Source organism: Heptranchias perlo, unplaced genomic scaffold (assembly GCF_035084215.1).
Source record: "Heptranchias perlo isolate sHepPer1 unplaced genomic scaffold, sHepPer1.hap1 HAP1_SCAFFOLD_388, whole genome shotgun sequence".
NCBI classification, from domain to species: Eukaryota; Metazoa; Chordata; class Chondrichthyes; order Hexanchiformes; family Hexanchidae; genus Heptranchias; species Heptranchias perlo.
This window is the reverse complement of record NW_027139400.1, coordinates 73,842-100,261: the sequence shown is the minus strand read 5'-3', so window position 1 is coordinate 100,261 and position 26,420 is coordinate 73,842. Positions and strand designations below refer to the sequence as shown.

The following is a 26,420-nucleotide window of genomic DNA, read 5'->3' as shown; positions in this document are numbered from 1 at the left end:
TGATCCTCTCTCTGATCATCTCTCTGATCCTCTCTCTGATCCTCTCTCTGATCCTCTCTCTGATCTCTCTCTGATCATCTCTCTGATCCTCTCTCTGATCATCTCTCTGATCCTCTCTCTGATCATCTCTCTGATCATCTCTCTGATCATCTCTCTGATCCTCTCTCTGATCATCTCTCTGATCCTCTCTCTGATCATCTCTCTGATCATCTCTCTGATCATCTCTCTGATCATCTCTCTGATCCTCTCTCTGATCATCTCTCTGATCATCTCTCTGATCATCTCTCTGACCCGGAAGTGTGGCGGGCCTGTCATGGCGGCGGTGACCCGGAAGTGTGGCGGGCCTGTCATGGCGGCGGTGACCCGGAAGTGTGGCGGGCCTGTCATGGCGGCGGTGACCCGGAAGTGTGGCGGGCCTGTCATGGCGGCGGTGACCCGGAAGTGTGGCGGGCCTGTCATGGCGGCGGTGTGCGGCTCGCGGCTCCGGGCCCTGTTTGTCGGTACCAGGATTACGTCACCAGGAACCCGGCCGTTACCGCCCAACTTGAGAGCTCGGCCGCGGACTGTCGTATCTGATGGCCGGTCAGTGAGGGGAGGGGAGGAGGAGGGGGAGGGGAGGAGGAGGGGGAGGGGAGGAGGAGGGGAGGGGAGGAGGAGGGGGAGGAGGAGGGGGAGGGGAGGAGGAGGGGGAGGGGAGGGGAGGGGAGGGAGGGGGAGGGGGAGGGAGGGTGAGGGGGAGGGAGGGTGAGGGAGGGGGGAGGGGGGAGGGGGAGGAGGGGGGGAGGAGGGAAGGGTGGAGGGGGGAGGGAGGGAGGGGGGGAGGGGGGGGGAGGTGGGTGAGGGAAGAGGAGGGGAGAGTGAGAGCGGGGCCGCGGACTGTCGTATCTGATGGCCGAGGAGGAGGAGGGAGGAGGGGGGGGGGGGGGGGGAGGGGGGGGAGGTGGGTGAGGAGAGGAGGGGAGAGTGAGAGCGGGGCCGCGGACTGTCGTATCTGATGGCCGAGGAGGGAGGAGGGAGGAGGGGGGGGAGGGGGGGGAGGTGGGTGAGGGAGAGGAGGGGAGAGTGAGAGCGGGGCCGCGGACTGTCGTATCTGATGGCCGAGGAGGGAGGAGGGAGGAGGGGGGGGAGGGGTGGGAGGAGGGGGAGGGAGGGGGGGGAGGGGGGAGGGGTGGGAGGTGGGGGAGGAGGGGGGGGGAGGGAGAGGTGGGGGGGGAGGGGGGGAGGGAGTCTCCCGGGGTGTCCGGGTGTGTCCGGGGGGGAGGTCAGTGTGACGGTTTGTTTCTTTCTCTTGCAGGCCGGTTTGCTGATTCCCATGAACTCTCAGAGCTCGGTATGTATGAGGGGTGAGGGTCAGGATTGGGGTGGGGGTGATGATATTCAGTGGGGAGAGTCGGATGAGAGGGACCCCTCGCATTATTCCCAGTGACTGAGGACAGTCTCCTGATCACAGACTGGGGTGGGAGTGACTGAGGACAGTCTCCTGATCACAGACCGGGGTGGGAGTGACTGAGGACAGTCTCCTGATCACAGACGGGGTGGGAGTGACTGAGGACAGTCTCCTGATCACAGACTGGGGTGGGAGTGACTGAGGACAGTCTCCTGATCACAGACTGGGGTGGGAGTGACTGAGGACAGTCTCCTGATCACAGACTGGGTGGGAGTGACTGAGGACAGTCTCCTGATCACAGACCGGGGTGGGAGTGACTGAGGACAGTCTCTGATCACAGACCGGGGTGGGAGTGACTGAGAACAGTCTCCTGATCACAGACTGGGGTGGGGAGACTGAGGACAGTCTCCTGATCACAGACTGGGGTGGGAGGACTGAGGACAGTCTCCTGATCACAGACTGGGGTGGGAGTGACTGAGACAGTCTCTCTGATCACAGACTGGGGTGGGAGGTGACTGAGAACAGTCTCCTGATCACAGACTGGGTGGGAGTGACTGAGGACAGTCTCCTGATCACAGACTGGGGGTGGGAGTGACTGAGGACAGTCTCCTGATCACAGACTGGGGTGGGAGTGACTGAGACAGTCTCCTGATCACAGACTGGGGTGGGAGTGACTGAGGACAGTCTCCTGATCACAGACTGGGGTGGGAGTGACTGAGGACAGTCTCCTGATCACAGACTGGGGTGGGAGTGACTGAGGACAGTCTCCTGATCACAGACTGGGGTGGGAGTGACTGAGGACAGTCTCCTGATCACAGACTGGGGTGGGAGTGACTGAGGACAGTCTCCTGATCACAGACTGGGGTGGGAGTGACTGAGGACAGTCTCCTGATCACAGACTGGGGTGGGAGTGACTGGGACAGTCCCTGATCACAGACTGGGGTGGGGAGTGACTGAGGACAGTCCTGATCACAGACTGGGGTGGGAGTGACTGAGGACAGTCTCCTGATCACAGACTGGGGTGGGAGTGACTGAGGACAGTCTCCTGATCACAGACTGGGGTGGGAGTGACTGAGGACAGGCTCCTGATCACAGGACTGGGGTGGGAGTGACTGAGGACAGTCTCCTGATCACAGGACTGGGGTGGGAGTGACTGAGGACAGTCTCCTGATCAAGACTGGGGTGGGAGTGACTGAGGACAGTCTCCTGATCACAGACTGGGGTGGAGTGACTGAGGACAGTCTCCTGATCACAGACCGGGGTGGGAGTGACTGAGGACAGTCTCCTGATCACAGACCGGGGTGGGAGTGACTGAGGACAGTCTCCTGATCACAGACCGGGGTGGGAGTGACTGAGGACAGTCTCCTGATCACAGACCGGGGTGGAGTGACTGAGGACAGTCTCCTGATCACAGACCGGGGTGGAGTGACTGAGGACAGTCTCCTGATCACAGACCGGGTGGGAGTGACTGAGGACAGTCTCCTGATCACAGACCGGGTGGGAGTGACTGAGGACAGTCTCCTGATCACAGACCGGGTGGGAGTGACTGAGGACAGTCTCCTGATCACAGACTGGGGTGGGAGTGACTGAGGACAGTCTCCTGATCACAGACTGGGGTGGAGTGACTGAGGACAGTCTCCTGATCACAGACTGGGGTGGGAGTGACTGAGGACAGTCTCCTGATCACAGACTGGGGTGGGAGTGACTGAGGACCAGTCTCCTGATCACAGACTGGGGTGGGAGTGACTGAGGACAGTCTCCTGATCACAGACTGGGGTGGGAGTGACTGAGGACAGTCTCCTGATCACAGACTGGGGTGGGAGTGACTGAGGACAGTCTCCTGATCACAGACTGGGGTGGGAGTGACTGAGGACAGTCTCCTGATCACAGACTGGGGTGGGAGTGACTGAGGACAGTCTCCTGATCACAGACTGGGGTGCGAGTGAGTGAGGACAGTCTCCTGATCACAGACTGGGGTGGGAGTGAGTGAGGACAGTCTCCTGATCACAGACTGGGGTGGGAGTGACTGAGGACAGTCTCCTGATCACAGACTGGGGTGGGAGTGACTGAGGACAGTCTCCTGATCACAGACCGGGGTGGGAGTGCCTGAGGACAGTCTCCTGATCACAGACCGTGGTGGGAGTGACTGAGGACAGTCTCCTGATCACAGACTGGGTGGGAGTGACTGAGACAGTCTCCTGATCACAGACCGGGGTGGGAGTGACTGAGGACAGTCTCCTGATCACAGACCGGGGTGGGAGTGACTGAGGACAGTCTCCTGATCACAGACCGGGGTGGGAGTGACTGAGGACAGTCTCCTGACCACAGACCGGGGTGGGAGTGACTGAGGACAGTCTCCTGATCACAGACCGGGGTGGGAGTGACTGAGGACAGTCTCCTGATCACAGACTGGGGTGGGAGTGACTGAGGACAGTCTCCTGATCACAGACTGGGGTGGAGTGACTGAGGACAGTCTCCTGATCACAGACTGGGGTGGGAGTGACTGAGGACAGTCTCCTGATCACAGACTGGGGTGGGAGTGACTGAGGACAGTCTCCTGATCACAGACTGGGGTGGGAGTGACTGAGGACAGTCTCCTGATCACAGACTGGGGTGGGAGTGACTGAGGACAGTCTCCTGATCACAGACTGGGGTGGGAGTGACTGAGGACAGTATCCTGATCACAGACTGGGTGGGAGTGACTGAGGACAGTCTCCTGATCACAGACTGGGGTGGGAGTGATCTGAGGACAGTCTCCTGATCACAGACTGGGGTGGGAGTGACTGAGGACAGTCTCCTGATCACAGACTGAGGACTGAGTCTCTGATCACAGACTGGGGTGGGAGTGACTGAGGACAGTCTCCTGATCACAGACTGGGTGGGAGTGACTGAGGACAGTCTCCTGATCACAGACTGGGGTGGGAGTGACTGAGGACAGTCTCCTGATCACAGACTGGGGTGGGAGTGACTGAGGACAGTCTCCTGATCACAGACTGGGGTGGGAGTGACTGAGGACAGTCTCACTGATCACAGACTGGGGTGGGAGTGACTGAGGACAGTCTCCTGATCAGCCGGGAGTGACTGAGGACAGTCTCCTTGACAGACCGGGGTGGGAGTGACTGAGGACAGTCTCCTGATCACAGACCGGGGTGGAGTGACTGAGGACAGTCTCCTGATCACAGACCGGGGTGGGAGTGACTGAGGACAGTCTCCTGATCACAGACCGGGGTGGGAGTGACTGAGGACAGTCTCCTGATCACAGACCGGGGTGGGAGTGGACTGAGGACAGTCTCCTGATCACAGACCCTGATCACAGACCGGGGTGGGAGTGACTGAGGGACAGTCTCCTGATCACAGACCGGGGTGGGAGTGGACTGAGGACAGTCTCCTGATCACAGACCGGGGTGGGAGTGACTGAGGACAGTCTCCTGATCACAGTCTGGGGTGGGAGTGACTGAGGACAGTCTCTGATCACAGACCGGGGTGGGAGTGACTGAGGACAGTCTCCTGATCACAGACTGGGGTGGGAGTGACTGAGGACAGTCTCCTGATCACAGACCGGGGGTGGGAGTGACTGAGAACAGTCTCCTGATCACAGACCGGGGTGGGAGTGACTGAGGACAGTCTCCTGATCACAGACCGGGGTGGGAGTGACTGAGGACAGTCTCCTGATCACAGACCGGGGTGGGAGTGACTGAGGACAGTCTCCTGATCACAGACCGGGGTGGGAGTGACTGAGGACAGTCTCCTGATCACAGACTGGGGTGGGAGTGACTGAGGACAGTATCCTGATCACAGACTGGGGTGGGAGTGACTGAGGACAGTCTCCTGATCACAGACTGGGGTGGGAGTGACTGAGGACAGTCTCCTGATCACAGACTGGGGTGGGAGTGACTGAGGACAGTCTCCTGATCACAGACTGGGGTGGGAGTGACTGAGGACAGTCTCCTGATCACAGACTGGGGTGGGAGTGACTGAGGACAGTCTCCTGATCACAGGACTGGGATGGGAGTTACTGAGGACAGTCTCCTGATCACAGACTGGGGTGGGAGTTACTGAGGACAGTCTCCTGATCACTGACTGGGGTGGGAGTGACTGAGGACAGTCTCCTGATCACTGACTGGGGTGGGAGTGACTGAGGACAGTCTCCTGATCACAGACTGGGGTGGGAGTGACTGAGGACAGTCTCCTGATCACAGACTGGGGTGGGAGTGACTGAGGACAGTCTCCTGATCACAGACTGGGGTGGGAGTGACTGAGAACAGTCTCCTGATCACAGACTGGGGTGTGAGTGACTGAGACAGTCTCCTGATCACAGACTGGTGGTGGGATGACTGAGACAGTCTCCTGATCACAGACTGGGGTGGGGAGTGACTGAGGACAGTCTCCTGATCACAGACTGGGGTGGGAGTGACTGAGGACAGTCTCCTGATCACAGACTGGGGTGGGAGTGACTGAGGAACAGTCTCCTGATCACAGACTGGGGTGGGAGTGACTGAGGACAGTCTCCTGATCACAGACTGGGGGGGAGTGACTGACAACAGTCTCCTGATCACAGACTGGGGTGGGAGTGACTGAGGACAGTCTCCTGATCACAGACTGGGGTGGGAGTGACTGAGAATTCCACACTGGGACGTTTCTGATTTAATTTCCGGTCATAACTGATACGAATTAAACCCGTACTTGATACTGGAGATGGGGGAGTGACCAACAGACTGTCTCCTGGGTCGAGATGGATTTGTTCTGAGTTCTGTGAACAGCCACAGTGTCAGCCCCTGATCTCCCAGTCATCGGAGCTGTAAAAATGTCGAGTGAATCGTCAGTGGGTTGAGGCCGTGGGTGGTTTGGGACATCTTAAAGTAAATGATGTACATGGGGAGAGTGGGGCTTTGAAGTTTACCTCGAGGCCAGTTCCAGGAATCTGAATCACGCCCAACACTCAGTGCTGTTCACAGGGTAAAAGACCTCCTGAAATACCCGTATTAAAGATCAGTTTCTGGTCACAGATCTGTCTGGGTTTCTGGTAATTTGTCATTCGTTGGGCGAGGGACTGAGGTTCACCAACTGCAGTCAGAGCTGGTGGGGATCAGGATACTTGAGTGTCTCCCTCCTGGGCCAGCTTTTAAACTGAGCTTGTGTCTGTTTGACAGTGTACTCTGCATCGAACCTGCTGGTGCTGGTCAATGACGGGATACTAAGGAACGGTGTTCCTCAGACACCTCTGGTGGTAAGTGTCACCTCCCATCACTGGTTAGAAAGACAGGACCGTTCTGTCGACAGGTCATCGACCTGAACCGTTAACTCTCTCTCCACACACGCTGCCTGACTTGCTGAGTATTCCCAGCATTTCCTGTTTTTATTACCATCTAGAAAGCACAGCAACACTGTACGAAAGGTCCAGGTCAACCCTGCTACACCCCACCTCCCCACCCAGGACCACTGCTACACCCCACCCAGGACCACTGCTACACCCCACCCAGGACCACTGCTACACCCCACCCAGGACCACTGCTACACCCCACCTCCCCACCCAAGACCACTGCTACACCCCACCTCCCCACCCAAGACCACTGCTACACCCCACCTCCCCACCCAAGACCACTGCTACACCCCACCTCCCCACCCAGGACCACTGCTACACCCCACCTCCCCACCCAGGACCACTGCTACACCCCACCCAGGACCACTGCTACACCCCACCCAGGACCACTGCTACACCCCACCTCCCCACCCAGGACCACTGCTACACCCCACCTCCCCACCCAGGACCACTGCTACACCCCACCCAAGACCACTGCTACACCCCACCTCCCCACCCAGGACCACTGCTACACCCCACCTCCCCACCCAGGACCACTGCTACACCCCACCTCCCCACCCAAGACCACTGCTACACCCCACCTCCCCACCCAGGACCACTGCTACACCCCACCTCCCCACCCAGGACCACTGCTACACCCCACCCTCCCCACCCAGGACCACTGCTACACCCCACCCTCCCCACCCAGGACCACTGCTACACCCCACCCTCCCCACCCAGGACCACTGCTACACCCCACCCTCCCCACCCAGGACCACTGCTACACCCCACCTCCCCACCCAGGACCACTGCTACACCCCACCCTCCCCACCCAGGACCACTGCTACACCCCACCTCCCCACCCAGGACCACTGCTACAATAGGCTAACACACACAGTGATCAAACTGCCTGTAACTCACTCCCGGGTATCTGTTACTCTATATATAAACCCCCCGAACCCCTCGATTAGATTCCAGCCTGTAACTCACTCCCGGGTATCTGTTATTCTATATATAAACCCCCCGAACCCCTCGATTAGATTCCAGCCTGTAACTCACTCCTGGGTATCTGTTATTCTGTATATAAACCCCCCGAACCCCTCGATTAGATTCCAGCCTGTAACTCACTCCCGGGTATCTGTTATTCTATATATAAACCCCCCGAACCCCTCGATTAGATTCCAGCCTGTAACTCACTCCCGGGTATCTGTTATTCTATATATAAACCCCCCGAACCCCTCGATTAGATTCCAGCCTGTAACTCACTCCCGGGTATCTGTTATTCTATATATAAACCCCCCGAACCCCTCGATTAGATTCCAGCCTGTAACTCACTCCCGGGTATCTGTTATTCTATATATAAACCCCCCGAACCCCTCGATTAGATTCCAGCCTGTAACTCACTCCCGGGTATCTGTTATTCTGTATATAAACCCCCCGAACCCCTCGATTAGATTCCAGCCTGTAACTCACTCCCGGGTATCTGTTATTCTATATATAAACCCCCCGAACCCCTCGATTAGATTCCAGCCTGTAACTCACTCCCGGGTATCTGTTATTCTATATATAAACCCCCCGAACCCCTCGATTAGATTCCAGCCTGTAACTCACTCCCGGGTATCTGTTATTCTATATATAAACCCCCCCGAACCCCTCGAATAGATTCCAGCCTGTAACTCACTCCCGGGTATCTGTTATTCAATATATAAACCCCCCCGAACCCCTCGATTAGATTCCAGCCTGTAACTCACTCCCGGGTATCTGTTATTCTATATATAAACCCCCCCGAACCCCTCGAATAGATTCCAGCCTGTGACTCACTCCCGGGTATCTGTTATTCAATATATAAACCCCCCGAACCCCTCGATTAGATTCCAGCCTGTGACTCACTCCCGGGTATCTGTTATTCTATATCTAAACCACCCGAACCCCTCGATTAGATTCCAGCCTGTCACTCACTCCCGGGTATCTGTTATTCTATATATAAACCCCCCGAACCCCTCGATTAGATTCCAGCCTGTGACTCACTCCCGGGTATCTGTTATTCTATATCTAAACCACCCGAACCCCTCGATTAGATTCCAGCCTGTAACTCACTCCCGGGTATCTGTTATTCTATATATAAACCCCCCCGAACCCCTCGATTAGATTCCAGCCTGTAACTCACTCGCGGGTATCTGTTATTCTATATATAAACCCCCCGAACCCCTCGATTAGATTCCAGCCTGTAACTCACTCCCGGGTATGTTATTCTATATATAAACCCCCCGAACCCCTCCATTAGATTCCAGCCTGTATCTCACTCCCGGGTATCTGTTATTCTATATATAAACACCCCGAACCCCTCGATTAGATTCCAGCCTGTAACTCACTCCCGGGTATCTGTTATTCGAGATATAAACCCCCCGAACCCCTCGATTAGATTCCAGTCTGTAACTCACTCCCGGGTATCTGTTATTCTATATACAAACCACCCAAACCCCTCGATTAGATTTTTAAAAAATTCATTCACGAGATGTGGGCGTCGCTGGCGAGGCCGGCATTTATTTCCCATCCCTAATTGCCCTTGAGAAGGTGGTGGTGAGCCGCCTTCTTGAACCGCTGCAGTCCGTGTGGTGACGGTTCTCCCACAGTGCTGTTAGGAAGGGAGTTCCAGGATTTTGACCCAGCGACAATGAAGGAACGGCGATATATTTCCAAGTCGGGATGGTATGTGACTTGGAGGGGAACGTGCAGGTGGTGTTGTTCCCATGTACCTGCTGCTCTTGTCCTTCTAGGTGGTAGAGGTCGCGGGTTTGGGAGGTGCTGTTGAAGAAGCCTTGGCGAGTTGCTGCAGTGCATCCTGTGGATGGTACACACTGCAGCCACAGTGCGCCGGTGGTGAAGGGAGTGAATGTTTAGGGTGGTAGATGGGGTGCCAATCAAACGGGCTGCTTTGTCCTGGATGGTGTCAAGCTTCTTACATAAGAAATAGGAGCAGGAGTAGGCCAATCGGCCCCTCGAGCCTGCTCCGCCATTCACTAAGATCATGGCTGATCTGATCCTAACCTCAAATCTAAATTCATGTCCAATTTCCTGCCCGCTCCCCGTAACCCCTAATTGCCTTTACTTCCAGGAAACTGTCTATTTCTGTTTTAAATTTATTTAATGATGTAGCTTCCACAGCTTCCTGGGGCAGCAAATTCCACAGACCTACCACCCTCTGAGTGAAGAAGTTTCTCCTCATCTCAGTTTTGAAAGAGCAGCCCCTTATTCTAAGATTATGCCCCCTCGTTCTAGTTTCACCCATCCTTGGGAACATCCTTACCGCATCCACCCGATCAAGCCCCTTCACAATCTTATATGTTTCAATAAGATCGCCTCTCATTCTTCTGAACTCCAATGAGTAGAGTCCCAATCTACTCAACCTCTCCTCATATGTCCACCCCCTCATCCCCGGGATTAACCGAGTGAACCTTCTTTGTACTGCCTCGAGAGCAAGTATGTCTTTTCTTAAGTATGGAGACCAAAACTGTATGCAGTATTCCAGGTGCGGTCTCACCAATACCTTATATAACTGCAGCAATACCTCCCTGTTTTTATATTCTATCCCCCTAGCAATAAAAGCCAACATTCCGTTGGCCTTCTTGATCACCTGCTGCACCTGCAAACTAACTTTTTGATTTTCTTGCACTCGGACTCCCAGATCCCTTTGTACTGCAGTACTTTCCAGTTTCTCGCCATTAAGATAATAACTTGCTCTCTGATTTTTCCTGCCAAAGTGCATAACCTCACATTTTCCAATATTGTATTGCATCTGCCAAATCTCCGCCCACTCACCCAGCCTGTCTATATCCCCCTGCAGGTTTTTTATGTCCTCCTCACTCTCTACTTTCCCTCCCACCTTTGTATCATCTGCAAACTTTGATATGTTGCACTCGGTCCCCTCCTCCAAATCGTTAATATAGATTGTAAAGAGTTGGGGACCCAGCACCGACCCCTGCGGAACACCACTGGCTACTGGTTGCCAGTCCGAGAATGAACCATTTATCCCAACTCTCTGCTTCCTGTTAGATAACCAATCCTCCACCCATGCCAGAATATTACCCCCAATCCAGTGATTCTTTACCTTGAGCAATAATCTTTTATGTGGCACCTTGTCGAATGCCTTCTGGAAGTCTAAATACACTACGTCCACTGGTTCCCCTTTATCCACCCTGTACGTTATGTCCTCAAAGAACTCAAGCAAATTTGTCAGACATGACTTCCCCTTCATAAAGCCATGCTGACTTTGTCCTATTAAATTATGTTTATCCAAATGTTCCACTACTGTCTCCTTAATAATAGACTCCAAAATTTTACCCACCACAGATGTTAGGCTAACTGGTCTATAATTTCCAGCCTTCTGCCTACTACCCTTTTTAAATAAGGGTGTTACATTAGCAGTTTTCCAATCTGCCGGGACCTTTGCCGAGTCCAGAGAATTTTTGAAAATTATTACCAAAGCATCCACAATCCCCACTGCCACTTCCCTCAAGACCCTGGGATGTAAGCTGACGATACCGGATTCTTTACTCTTAGTCTGGTTCAGCAAAAACTGAAAGCGAATACACTTGAAAGTTTTAACACAATTTATTAGCTGCAGCTGGCCCGATCTATAGAATTGATTTCAACTCTTGACAGAGTCTGGTCAATCTCATAGAACAGGCAATTTACACAGTCAGAGTTCACACAATTATACATTTTCAGAGTGGGGAGGGACATGATTAGCAAGGGGTTAAAACCAATCATAAGCTGAGTCTGGGCAAGCCATACTAACTGACATAATGACCGACCACTCACAGGTGATACCTGTTCATGCGTAGGTCACAGGAAAGGGAGTCTCACTTATCTCAGGCCTGGGATGTTTTTCGACCTTGTCCGAAATAAGGATCCATTCATTAGGTAGCTGCAAAACAACACTCCCTACACCTGCTTACCCCAGAATTCAGCTTATCATATCGCTTTGCTTGATTCATAATAAAGCATACATTTTCATACAGGAAATTAATAACATAAACGAATGATCAAGGATAAACTCATTTGAAAAGCTCATTGTTCTAATTCTAGCTAGCAAAATGGGCCACTTATATTAACCCTTGGTTTACCATACTGCCATTTTGTTATGGAGGCATCTTATTGAGCTACTGAAAGCTTACTACATATGCATTTCATTAGAGGGGCACCTCGTAGGTATTCTCATTCCCTCCTTTTATCATTTATGATAACTAATCTTTGCTCAATCAACAGTTCTGATTGGTCAAGGCTCTATACTCGGATTTGGTTGATGGCTATCTTGCAGACAATTTTGATGCTAAGAACGGTTATGGCGAAAATGAGTATTGCTGCAATTAGGATAACCAATCCATGCACTAGATACGCTCCCCATGAGGTACCGAAAAGCCAGTCTAACCAACCCTCCCTTGGGGTTTGGCGTAATTTCTTTACTTCGTCCCGTATGTGCTTAGCCAGATTAGTTATGTTTTCTGAGTTATCTGGTATGTAGGTGCAGCACTCTGATCCAATCAGCGCACACGTTCCCCCTTTTTTCGGCCAACAGATAGTCTAGAGCCATGCGATTTTGCAAGGCCACTGTACGCATGGCTATCATTTCGGCGTTAATGTCCTGCAGTGCGTCTGCTGTTTCATTAGCTACTTGTTCTAAGACGGAAGCGATAAGCCGAATTTCCTTGATTGTCCTGCCCACCCCATACCCAGGGAACAAAATAGTGAAGTATCGTTCTGTCTCAGTGATTTCCCTTTTGAGTCGGTAATGGCGATGATCTGCTAGGGAGGGCAAGTGATGGATGTATGGTACCACATATCCCAAATAGCAGGACCCAGTCCATTTCTGAGGCAACCATGGGTATGCCTTATGGCCGCATATGAAATACGTACCATTGTAGGCTGTCAGATTGGAGGGCAATTCCGTGAATGGGGGCACCCCGTCTGGTCCCAGAGGTTGTTCCCCCCCCCCCCCCCCCCCCCCCGGAGTCTGTGCTGCAATACTGACCCATTTCCGTAGCCGGTCCATTGGATGGTACTGGGGCTAGCGTACATTGTCACATTGATGTATTGAGTACATCTGCTCCATCCCATTACCTGTCCACCCGTGGTGTTTTTAGACAGGCATATTACCCCCTGAGGCCTTGACGTGTTGGTGAGCATCAGGAATGGGGGCTTATAGGTACGATTGTAATTGGGTTGGTACCACCCCTTAAATTTGATCCCACACTTGGTGTGGTTGGTGTATTTTCTCCATTGCTCCCCCACTGGAACTGGCACTGTTAAATCGTATGCTCGTACATAGCCATTGTCTCTAATGCCGTTCCCGTCAGTTTCATTCCGATTTATCACCCATTCTGCCATTTCTGGGGAAGTTAGGGGAATCGGCCTTAGAGGGATACCTCCTTTGGAATGGGTAGGGATATGGGAGCACACCCAGCAGGAGGACATGTTTAAGCTTTGGGCATAGAGATGAGACATACAAAGAAAAGTATTTAAATACAGTCCCCTAGACACCCGAGTCACAGAGCGCCTGATCCTTCCTTTAGAGCATGGATCTGGGGCTGGGAATTCACTTTCGTTTCGGTGGCAAACAAAATCAAATTTGCATTTAGTCCGGTAACATGGTAAGTGACTGTTCCTTTGTTGTGCTCCCAATATCAGCGTGCGGTAGGGCTGCCGCAAGAGCCCGGTAGAGGCGTCCACCTGGGTGACGTTCCATATTCCGAATCCATCTGGGTCGTTGCATCGAAGTACGTCTCCTGAGCATAGGTGGTATATGCGTTCAGGCTGGTCGCGCTGACAGGTATCCTGTTTGTTCACTCCCACGGTGAAGCAGAGTAGAATAGAGGAGATCCGGAGTAAGGCTTTCATGGCTGGTCACGGCACCTGTATAGGAAAGATTTCTTGAAAGAAAAGAGAAGTTAGCATTTTAAATTTAAAACGTGGGACTGATAGTTTTACAGTGGTGGAGGTGAACCCACGCACTCTTCCCCTCTACCTTTCACAGCGGTAGGGGTGGTGAGTAGAACCTGATAGAGCCCCTCCCAACGAGGTTCCAGTCCTTTCCTTGTCCAATTCCTGATTAACACGTACATGCCAGGTTCGATTTTAGATGGACTGGCGATAGGAGGAAGTTCGATGTAGGCAGCTCGTACCCGAGAGTGGAGGCTTCTCAATGCCTTAGTTAATGACAAAATATAGTTAGTCATTTCTGTCGTCATGTGGTGAAAGTGGACAGTCTTCGGAACGTTTTGATTCCACGGGGTCTTGAGGGGTCTACCGTATATAATTTCAGCAGGACTTAACCGCATTGCCCCAGCCGGGGTAGTACGTATCTGAAATAAGGCTATAGGAAGAAGTTTGAGCCAAGTAGTACCAGTCTCAGCCTGCAGCTTGGCCAGTTTATTTTTCAAAGTCTGGTTAGCACGCTCAACCAACCCAGCGGCCTGTGGCCTGTAGGCACAGTGTAACTGTTGTTTAATGCCCATCTGGGTGCAGAATTCCTTATTCACCTGGCCTACAAAATGAGGGCCGTTATCTGAACTCAATTGATTTGGGATTCCGTATCTAGGAATGATCTCTTTCATCAGAACTTTTACAACAGTGGAGGCTTTATTATCTGTTGTCGGATAGGCCTCTATCCATTTACTAAATACATCAACAATAATTAGAACATATTTATAACCCTGACATCTTTGCAGCTCAATGTAGTCCATTTGGAGGGTCTCAAAGGGACCTTCAGGTAAAGGGGTTTTTCCCTTTTCGCAAGACACAGCCTTTCCAGGGTTGTGTTTCTGACAAATAAGGCAACGACTGCTGATGCCCTGGGCTAGGGCTTGCAACCTAGGATGCCACCATGTGGCCAGCAGTGTATCGCTAGCAGCTTTGGCCCCACAATGAGTTGCAAAATGTACACATTCAATAACCCATACTGCTAATTCATCCGACATACAAGTCTGCCCCGCAGGGGTAAGCCACAATTTAGATACACAGTCATAAGTACAACCAAGTTGTTCCCACAATTTCTTGTCACAGCCAGGAGCGTCCTCCTGTAATTTAATGACGTCTTGGATGGTTGGCATTGGTTTTTCAGAGGGAGACTTGCTCTTATTTGAGCTTTTAGTCTGACTCATCATTCTAGGGACAACCACCCTCTGTGTCTGGGACGCTTCCTTTGCTTCCCGATCAGCATATCTATTCCCTATATCTACTGAGGTCTGTCCTGTCGTGTGGGCGGAGCATTTCATAACCGAGATCTGTCTTGGTAGCATAAGGGCTTGTAATAAATCTGAGACTAACTTCTGATGGGAAATCTGCGCACCTGCAGAAGTCAGAAATCCCCTGTTTTTCCATAACTGTCCAAAATCGTGAACTACCCCGAAAGCGTATCTCGAATCTGTATAGATGTTCACTCTCAAGTTTTTTTCCTAAAATGCAGGCTCTTATTAATGCAAACAGTTCCGCTTGTTGGGCAGAATATGGAAATTCAAAAGCAGCAGATTCAATAGTTTCACAGTATTGATTCACGATTGCATATCCCGAAAGTTTCTCCCCAAAGGAACCAATAGAGGCACTCCCATCTACATACATAGTTAGGTCTGGATCCTTTATTGGGACATCAGACAGATCGTCTCTGACAGAGGTGTCTTCCTTAATTAAAGATAAACAATCGTGTCCTGGATCAGTCTGTTCAAGGGGTGGCTCTGTGAGAAAACACGCTGGGTTGATAGTAGTACAATGTTTAAAGTGCAGCTTAGGATTATTCAGCAGATATATCTCATACTTATTTTGTCGGGCCATGGTAAGATGTTGAGTCTGCAGCTGTCCTAATAATGCAGTTACCGAGTGTGAACTGTATACTGTAATGTCCTGTTGTAAAGTCAGATTAGCAGCCGACTGCAGGCTATTGTAAATGGCCGTTAAAATCTGAGTACAAACTGGATGTCCCAGTGCTACTGGATCTAACTTCGAAGAGTAGTACGCCACCGGTCTATGCTTGTCTCCATGTTTTTGAGTCAGAACAGCAGTCGAGCAATCAGTGAGGATAGTACAGTACAACTGAAAGGGTCTGTCATACAGGGGTCTCCCCAATGCGGGTGCTTGTGACAAAGCTTCCTTTAATCTCTTGAATGCCTCTAAAGCTTCGGAATCTAGTTGAAATTTGCCCTCTTTGTTGGTATATGGCGTTAATAATTTAGTGTCCAAGGCAATATTAGGGATCCACTGTCTGCAATAGTTTACCATTCCCATCCACTGCCGTACCTCCTTTGCAGTGCGAGGTACAGGGAATTGACAGATTGGTTCAATCCTGCTTCTTTCTAAGCCTCGCTCAGTTGCTGAGAGCAAGACGCCAAGAAACTTAACCCTCTGTTGGGCCACCAGTACTTTCGACTGGGATACTATGTACCCTAGCGAGGATAAGTGATTTAGCAGTTGGGCAGTGTCTTCCCGGTTACTCTGCTCATCAGGGCTGGCTATCAACAGATCGTCCACATATTGGACTAGTGCAGACCCTTGTTTTAAAGTCAATGTCTGTAATTGCTCCTGTAGGCATCTAGAAAATAACGTTGGGGAGTTAACGAAGCCTTGTGGCAGTCGGGTCCACGTATATTGCTGTCCCTTGTAAGTGAAAGCAAAAAGATACTGGCTAGATGGGTCTAGCGGTAAGGCGAAAAAGGCATTTTGGAGATCAACTACTGCAAAGATTTTAGCTGCTGCCGGGACTTGAGCCAGAATATGGGCCGGATTGGGTACAAGTGCGTGTAGCGACTGTACAATAGCATTAATAGATCGTAAGTCCTGTATTAATCTGTACTGGTCTGGTTTCCCTGGCTTCGGAACTGCAAGAATGGGCGTGTTACACGGGGACTGACATTTAATCAAAATCCCTTGCTTTAATAATCCAGTGATCAGTTTGTCAATGCTTGGTATTGCCTGTTGCTTTAGTGGATATTGTCGAATAGAGGGTAATGCAACATTGTCCTGCAGGGCCACATGAATAGGAGTCATCTTAACGCATCCTCCCTGTGTGGGGTCCTCTGCCCACACTTGCGGATTGACATATTCTGGTTTTTCTTTGCCCACATGGTGGTACAATTGTGCCCTGTTAACCTTTGGTGTCTGATAAAACAGAATAGTCCGGCCATTTGACAGGATCTGCTTCTGCCGGTTATTTGGATCAGCTTGTTCGACTGCCCGATTTACCATGGGTCCTAGATTCCTCGCATGGTGCGGGTAATTCACCTCCCGGGTGATATGTGGGGCCCCTTTTATTTCAAAGTATCCTGGATCCCATCCCATTGTTTTTGCAGCACGTCGAGCGATGTAACCTGTAATAGGTGCTTCCTTCCATAACTCTGAGGGGATCTCAACATACTCTGCTCTCCCTTCTGGTCCTGTAACCATAGCTCGACGGATAACTTCCCATTCCGTTCCTACATAGCTTCGGTAAAAGTCCTCCAATTCCTTATTCTTCCCACTCATATCGTAAGCCAAGGTTACATGAAGGGGACCCTCATCCTTAAAATCTAGAGACCACCATTGTGGGGTGATAGAAACATAACACTGCCTTTTGGGGGCCCATGGTTTCACAGTCAGTCCTTCATCCCCGCACTCAATGCTCAGGCGAAATGTACAGAGCAAGTCTCTAGCCATGAGGTTACAGTCTAGTCCATTTGTGATTATAAATTGGTGTTTTACTGACTCATTTCCAAAATATACTTCCACTGGTTTAGATATCGGGTATTGGTTCACTTGTCCCTGGAAACCAGACAGACTCTGTCTTTCCCCGGACTCAGGGAGATTGAGCTCCGATCGGACAGATGACATAGTTGCTCCGGTGTCTACTAAGAATGTATGTGGGTTTCCTTCGATCATTAATGACAGAACGGGCTCCTGTTCTGACTGGATCCCGTTCACCACAAGGTTAGCTAGTCAATACTGGGGGAACGGATTATTATGGGAAAAGTCCGTATATCTTCCTCGTCCTCGATTCCCTTGCCAACCTCCTCTTCGCTGCCCCTGCATCTGTTCCCCTCTTTGTTGTCTACGGGAGGGACATTCCTTGCTCCAGTGGCCCCGCTGACCACAATTGAAACAGCCATCTGACCCTGTCTGTCTCCCTCCTCCTCTTCTCCGTTCAGAATTACGTCTCGGGGGAACATAGGGTGGGCCATAATTAGGGGCGGTTGGTCCGTTAGGATGTGTAACATATCCATTCCCTTCCCTGTCCACCCATCCTGGGACACAAGGCTGAGGCTCCATCTGATATCCTGTTATGAGTTTTGGCTCTTCCTTTTTCATCACATACTCAGTCTTGACCCTAACTTGGGCTTGACCTTCCTGGTGCTAATTATTCGTCCAGTAGTATTTTACTGCCCTATTCATCTGGGTGGGAGTATTCTCTGACCAGTTCATATTATTAGTCTTAATTGCTTGAGCAACCTGACTCGGTAGGCAGTTCAATAACATAGCACAGTACTGTGGCGAGTCCTTTTTGTCACGGTATGCTACATCCCCTGACTGATTCTGGTATATTTCAGAGAATCTTTCCAAATATTCTTCTGCTCCCTCTCCCTTTTTAGGCTTGGTGTCTAAGATCTTGCTTATGTCAACTGGTTTTTGTAGAATAGCACTAAGGGCAGCAAAAAGACGCTGCTGGCGGTGTTCATCATTTGCTACCTGTTCCACCAGTGCGGCATGATTCTGATAGGTCAACTTTGCTAGGAATTTAGTATGTTCAGCAGGGGTTAAAACTTGCTGTATTAGCGACCATACGTCCCTTGATTCGGCATTATAGACGGAAATGGTAGTCCGAAGAAAGTCCACGAATGAGGTAGGTGCTTGTTTTGTATCCGGTATCCCGGTTAGAATGGCCATTATTTCGTGGGGTCTCCATGGACAGTACACATTTATCGTTTGGGGGTTGTCAGCGTCTCCGGCGTTAGCCGCGACATAGGCGGGGTTCACTCGGTTAATCCCGGGGATGAGGGGGCGGACATATGAGGAGAGGTTGAGTAGATTGGGACTCTACTCATTGGAGTTCAGAAGAATGAGAGGCGATCTTATTGAAACATATAAGATTGTGAAGGGTCTTGATCGGGTGGATGCAGTAAGGATGTTCCCAAAGATGGGTGAAACTAGAACTAGGGGGCATAATCTTAGAATAAGGGGCTGCTCTTTCAAAACTGAGATGAGGAGAAACTTCTTCACTCAGAGGGTGGTAGGTCTGTGGAATTTGCTGCCCCAGGAAGCTGTGGAAGCTACATCATTAGATAAATTTAAAACAGAAATAGACAGTTTTCTAGAAGTAAAGGGAATTAGGGGTTATGGGGAGCGGGCAGGAAATTGGACATGAAGCTGAGTTCGGATCGGTCAATGCCCTGTGGGTGGCGGAGAGGGCCCAGGGGCTATGTGGCCGGGTCCTGCTCCGACTTCTTGTGTTCTTTCGATTTGTGGTTGGGATCAGATCAGCCATGATCTTATTGAATGGCGGAGCAGGCTCGAGGGGCCGATTGGCCTACTCCTGCTCCAATTTCTTATGTTCTTATGTTCTTATTACGTCTTGAGTCTAGTGATATCAAGTCGTCACCCGGCTCTCTAGTGTCTGCGTCTCTAAGTCCCTGACTGTCCAGTCTCAGCTGCTGTCCGGAACTAGGTGGGTTGGCTGAGGGTTTAAAAATTGGAGCCACTAAGCCCTTAGTTTGACTTCTGGTACGGGAGGAGACTGGGGAAACAATTTGAGGCGTTATGACAGCAGTTTGAACAACCGGTGTCGGAGCTGCTGAGGGATAGAGGCTACTGTATGCAGGATGAGCACTAGGACCCTGGGGAGTTACATGGGACCTGAAGTTCCATTCATCTAATTCATCGTCTTCCCCGGTCAAAGCCATGCCAACCATTGGATTACGTAATCCACTCCTATCAAGTGTTTTAGACTCGACCGAAGTCTTTTCAGACTCCCGTTCTGCATGAGCACATTCTTTTTTGAGGAGTTCTACAGACTTAACTATTCCTCCTTCAGTGAGTCCTATTCCTAACTTTAACGCGTTATCTTGCCAGCTGGCTAATACTGACGCTCCTCTCAATTCCTGACAGTACTGTTTCCATAAAGCAATTAACCCTTTGGCTGGTTTACCTCCGTTATTTTTCCAAATTAGTTCCTCAGCCTTAGTGACGGCATCTCGGTTTTTACTGCCCCCCAATGGCCATTCCTCATTGCCCAGTCTTTTATTCAGACCCCCTGACAACTGTCTTAATTGTTTTACCTTGTCTGGATATTTTTCACACAAAATTTGTAAGGGACTTCCCGGTTCCGTAGTGACATCCAAACAATTACCCATCTTATCTTGTTTTGTTACCCTTAGTCGACCAGTTAAGACAACAGTATTGGTCGCTACCCAGTCAAGTCAACTAGTTAACGCTACCGTATGTCACCACCCAGTTACTTACTGGATTTAATTATGGTCCTGACTGCTTGTGCCTCACAATCCTAAGTGCCCTTTGTGCCTACACCCACTTCAGGGTCCTGACCTTCGCGTGGAGGATCTCCTCTCTTAACAACCAGTCTAAGGCGGGGTGTGTGACAGGCACTTCCTTCTGTAGTCGATCAGCACAAGCAATCAGTTCCTGTTTGTATCCAATCCCCAAGGATTCAAAGTACTGGTTTATACCGAATCACCAGAGACTTGAAACCTAACCCTCAGTGATATTGATCACTGACCCACCGTGTTCAAAGGTCCTGTTTGTATCCAATCACCAGGAACTCGAACCGAGTGATATTTTGATCACTAACGCACCGTATTCGCACTTCCTGTTTATTTTCAATGACCAGGAACGCGAACTGGACTCCGTGATGTTTGTTGATCACTGACCTACCGCTTCAGAGTTTCGGTTTATACTCAATTACCCGGAACTCAAAGCCTGACCTAGTGGTGTGTTGATTACCACTCCCTCAGTACGCCGACTGAACCTTAGTGATATTGATCACTAACCTATATCCGTGTATTCGCCAGACTAAGTACTAGGCTGAATCTCGTAAGGACGCCACGCAAGAGTTAGCGATGGGACGATTCGTCGTCAGACGTGACAGATTTAGGAAAGCCGGAGTGGTAAAGAAGTGTTTACTCACCTGGGGCGCCCTCTCCTTCGTCCGTGTCCAAGACAATTCGTCTCTTACGCCGCGAACTCTCGGCGATCGACCGGTGAGATCCCGGACCCGAGCCCCCAAATGACGATACCGGATTCTTTACTCTTAGTCTGGTTCAGCAAAAACTGAAAGCGAATACACTTGGTTCCCATACCGGGAGTCGAACCCGGGCCGCCTGGGTGAAAACCAGGAATCCTAACCGCTAGACCATTTTTAAATAAGGGTGTTACATTAGCAGTTTTCCAATCTGCCGGGACCTTTGCCGAGTCCAGAGAATTTTTGAAAATTATTACCAAAGCATCCACAATCCCTACTGTCACTTCCCTCAAGACCCTCGGATGTAAGCCATCAAGTCCTGGGGATTTATCCACCTTGAGTCCCATTAATTTACTGAGCACCAATTCCTTAGTGATTTTAATCGTATTTAGCTCCTCCCCCCCCCCGAGAGTCCCCTGTTTGTCCAGTTTTGGGATATTCTTAGTGTCCTCTACCGTAAAGACTGAAACAAAATATTTGTTCAGCATTTTTGCCATCTCCATGTTTCCCACCATTAATTTCCCGGTCTCATCCTCTAAGGGACCTACGTTTGCCTTAGCCACCCTTTTTCTTTTTATATAACTGTAGAAACTCTTGCTATCTTTTTATATTTTTTGCTAATTTATTTTCATAATCTATCTTCCCTTTCTTAATCAATCCTTTAGTTACTTTTTGCTGTCTTTTGAAGACTTCCCAATCTTCTATCCTCCCACTAAGTTTGGCTACCTTATATGTCCTTGTTTTTAGTCGGATACTATCCTTAATTTCTTTACTTAGCCACGGATGGCTGTCATTTCTTTTACACCCTTTTTTCCTCAGTGGAATATATATTTTTTGAAAGTTGTAAAATAACTCCTTGAATGAACACCACTGTTCATGTACTGTCTTACCCTTTAATCTATTTTCCCAGTCCACTTTAATCAATTCCGCTCTCATACCATCATAGTCTCCTTTATTCAAGCTCAGTACGCTTGTTTGAGAACCAACCTTCTCACCCTCTAATTGGATATGGAATGTAACCATGTTATGGTCACTCATTCCAAGGGGATCCTTTACTAGGACATTATTAATTAATCCTGGCTCATTACACAGGACCAGGTCCAAGGTTGCTTGCCCCCATGTAGGATCAGTTACATACTGCTCAAGAAATCCATCCCTAATACACTCAATGAACTCTTCCTCAAGGCTGCCCTGCCCAATTTGATTTGTCCAGTTAATATGATAGTTAAAATCCCCCATAATTATCGCTGTTCCCTTATTACATGCCCCGACTATTTCCTGATTAATACTTCTTCCAGCAGAGTTGCAACTATTAGGAGGCCTATATACTACGCCCACTAGTGTTTTTTTCCCCTTATTCCTTCTTGAGTGTTGTTGGAGCTGCACTCATCCAGGCAAGTGGAGAGTATTCCATCACACTCCTGACTTGTGCCTTGTAGATGGTGGAAAGGCTTTGGGGAGTCAGGAGGTGAGTCACTCGCTGCAGAATACCCAGCCTCTGACCTGCTCTCGTAGCCACAGTATTTATATGGCTGGTCCAGTTAAGTTTCTGGTCAATGGTGACCCCCAGGATGTTGATGGTGGGGGATTCGGCGATGGTAATGCCGCTGAATGTCAAGGGGAGGTTAGACTCTCTTAGAGGAACATAGGAGCAGGAGTAGGCCATTCAGCCCCTCGTGCTTGCTCCGCCATTTGATAAGATCATGGCTGATCTGTGATCTGACTCCATATACCTGCCTTTGGCCCATATCCCTTAATACCTTTGGTTGCCAAAAAGCTATCTATCTCACATTTAAATTTAGCAATTGAGCTAGTATCAATTGCCGTTTGCGGAAGAGAGTTCCAAACTTCTACCACCCTTTGTGTGTAGAAATGTTTTCTAATCTCGCTCCTGAAAGGTCTGGCTCTAATTTTTAGACTGTGTCCCCTACTCCTAGAATCCCCAACCAGCGGAAATAGTTTCTCTCTATCCACCCTATCTGTTCCTCTTAATATCTTATAAACTTCGATCAGATCACCCCTTAACCTTCGAAACTCCAGAGAATACAACCCCAATTTGTGTAATCTCTCCTCGTAACTTAACCCTTGAAGTCCGGGTATCATTTTAGTAAACCTACGCTGCGCTCCCTCCAAGGCCAATATGTCCTTCCGAAGGTGCGGTGCCCAGAACTGCTCACAGTACTCCAGGTGCGGTATAACCAGGGTTTTGTATAGCTGCAGCATAACTTCTGCCCCCTTGTACTCCAGTCCTCTCGATATAAAGGCCAGCATTCCATTAGCCTTATTGATTATTTTCTGCACCTGTTCATGACACTTCAATGATCTGTGTACCTGAACCCCTAAGTCCCTTTGGACATCCACTGTTTTTAACTTTTTACCATTTAGAAAGTACCCTGTTCTATCCTTTTTTGATCCAAAGTGGATGACCTCACATTTGTCTACATTGAATTCCATTTGCCACAGTTTTGCCCATTCACCTAATCTATCAATATCGCTTTGTAATTTTATGTTTTCATCTACACTGCTTACAGTGCCACCAATCTTTGTGTCATCGGCAAACTTAGATATGAGACTTTCTATGCCTTCGTCCAAGTCGTTAATAAATATTGTGAATAATTGAGGCCCCAAGACAGATCCCTGTGGGACTCCACTAGTCACATCCTGCCAATGTGAGCACCTTCCCATTATCCCTACTCTCTGTCGCCTTTCGCTCAGCCAACTTCCTAACCAAGTCCGTACTTTTCCCTCGATTCCATGGGCTTCTATCTTAGCTAACAGTCTCTTATGTGGGACCTTATCAAATGCCCTCTGGAAGTCCATTTAAATAACATCCATTGACATTCCCCTGTCCACTACTTTAGTCACCTCTTCAAAAAATTCAATCAGGTTTGTCAGGCACGACCTACCTTTCACAAATCCATGCTGGCTCTCTCTGATTAACTGAAAATTCTCGAGGTGTTCAGTCACCCTATCCTTAATTATAGACTCCAGCATTTTCCCCACAACAGATGTTAGGCTAACTGGTCTATAATTCCCTGGTTTCCCTCTCTCTCCTTTCTTAAAAAGCGGAGTGACGTGCAATTTTCCAATCCAGAGGGACAGTTCCTGAATCTAGAGAACTTTGAAAGATTATAGTTAGGGCATCTGCAATGTGCTCACCTACTTCCTTTAAAACCCTGGGATGGAAACCATCTGGTCCTGGGGATTTGTCACTCTTTAGTGCTATTATTTTTTTCATTACTGTTGCTTTATTTATGTTAATTTTATCGAGTCCCTGCCTCTGATTCAATATTAGTTTTATTGGGTTTTCTGGCATGCTATCCTCTTTTTCGATTGTAAATACTGACACAAAGATGTGTTGGAGATGGTCATTGCCTGGCACTTGTCTGGCGCGAATGTTACTTGCCACTTATGAGCCCAAGCCTGGATGTTGTCCAGGTCTTGCTGCATGCGGGCACGGACTGCTTCATTATCTGAGGGGTTGCGAATGGAACTGAACACTGTGCAGTCATCAGCGAACATCCCCATTTCTGACCTTATGATGGAGGGAAGGTCATTGATGAAGCAGCTGAAGATGGTTGGGCCTCAGACACTGCCCTGGGGAACTCCTGCAGCAATATCCTGGGGCTGAGATGATTGGCCTCCAACAACCACTACCATCTTCCTTTGTGCTAGGTATGACTCCAGCCACTGGAGAGTTTTCCCCCTGATTCCCATTGACTTCAATTTTACTAGGGCTCCTTGGTGCCACACTTGGTCAAATACTGCCTTGATGTCAAGGGCAGTCACTCTCACCTCTGGAATTCAGCTCTTTTGTCCATGTTTGGACCAGGGCTGTAATGAGGTCTGGAGCCGAGTGGTCCTGGCGGAACCCAAACTGAGCATCGGTGAGCAGGTTATTGGTGAGTAAGTGCCGCTTGATAGCACTGTCGACGACACCTTCCATCACTTTGCTGATGATTGAGAGTAGACTGATGGGGCGGTAATTAGCTGGATTGGATTTGTCCTGCTTTTTGTGGACAGGACATACCTGGGCAATTTTCCACATTGTCGGGTAGATGCCAGTGTTGTAGCTGTACTGGAACAGTTTGGCTAGAGGCGCAGCTAGTTCTGGAGCACAAGTCTTCAGCAGTACAGCTGGGATGTTGTCGGGGCCCATAGCCTTTTCTGCATCCAGTGACTCAGCCGTTTCTTGATATCACATGGAGTGAATCGAATTGGCTGAAGTCTGGCTTCTGTGATGGTGGGGATATCGGGAGGAGGCCGAGATGGATCATCCACTCGGCACTTCTAGCTGAAGATGGTTGCAAACGCTTCAGCCTTGTCTTTTGCACTCACGTGCTGGACTCCGCCATCATTGAGGATGGGGATGTTTGCAGAGCCTCCTACTCCCGTTAGTTGTTTAATTATCCACCACCATTCACGACTGGATGTGGCAGGACTGCAGAGCTTTGATCTGATCCGTTGGTTGTGGAATCGCTTAGCTCTGTCTATAGTATGTTGCTTCCGCTGTTTAGCATGCATGTAGTCCTGAGTTGTAGCTTCACCAGGTTGGCACCTCATTTTTAGGTACGCCTGGTGCTGCTCCTGGCATGCTCTTCTCCACTCCTCATTGAACCAGGGTTGATCCTGTAAGTTTGTGAGGCCGTGTTGCTCAGTACTGTGTGTGTGTTCACAGTGAGCCTCTGACACTGGGTGGTGTTCCTGGTCCTGTGGGCCGTGCGGTGCTGGGAGTCACTGTGCTCCTGTACTGGGTGGTGTTCCTGGTCCTGTGGGCCGTGCGGTGCTGGGACTCACTGTGCTCCTGTACTGGGTGGTGTTTATTGTCCTGTGGGCCGTGCGGTGCTGGGACTCACTGTGCTCCTGTACTGGGTGGTGTTCCTGGTCCTGTGGGCCGTGCGGTGCTGGGACTCACTGTGCTCCTGTACTGGGTGGTGTTTATTATCCTGTGGGCCGTGCGGTGCTGGGTCTCACTGTGCTCCTGTACTGGGTGGTGTTCCTGGTCCTGTGGGCCGTGCGGTGCTGGGACTCACTGTGCTCCTGTACTGGGTGGTGTTCCTGGTCCTGTGGGCCGTGCGGTGCTGGGTCTCACTGTGCTCCAGTACTGGGTGGTGTTCCTGGTCCTGTGGGCCGTGCGGTGCTGGGTCTCACTGTGCTCCTGTACTGGGTGGTGTTCCTGGTCCTGTGGGCCGTGCGGTGCTGGGTCTCACTGTGCTCCTGTACTGGGTGGTGTTTATTGTCCTGTGGGCCGTGCGGTGCTGGGACTCACTGTGCTCCTGTACTGGGTGGTGTTCCTGGTCCTGTGGGCCGTGCGGTGCTGGGACTCACTGTGCTCCTGTACTGGGTGGTGTTTATTGTCCTGTGGGCCGTGCGGTGCTGGGACTCACTGTGCTCCTGTACTGGGTGGTGCTTATTGTCCTGTGGGCCGTGCGGTGCTGGGTCTCACTGTGCTCCAGTACTGGGTGGTGTTTATTGTCCTGTGGGCCGTGCGGTGCTGGGACTCACTGTGCTCCTGTACTGGGTGG

General features: G+C 50.3%; 1 protein-coding gene across 1 annotated transcript in view; it reads left to right on the top strand.

Annotated features, from left to right (window-relative positions):
- pex16 (peroxisomal biogenesis factor 16) overlaps positions 1–26,420 on the top strand; it is a 43,012-nt gene that overhangs the window by 2,814 nt on the left and 13,778 nt on the right. Inside the window, 4 exon segments of the mRNA XM_067978786.1 lie at positions 299–553; positions 556–582; positions 1,295–1,330; positions 6,538–6,614. Of these exon segments, the coding sequence (XP_067834887.1) occupies positions 299–553; positions 556–582; positions 1,295–1,330; positions 6,538–6,614 (395 nt within the window).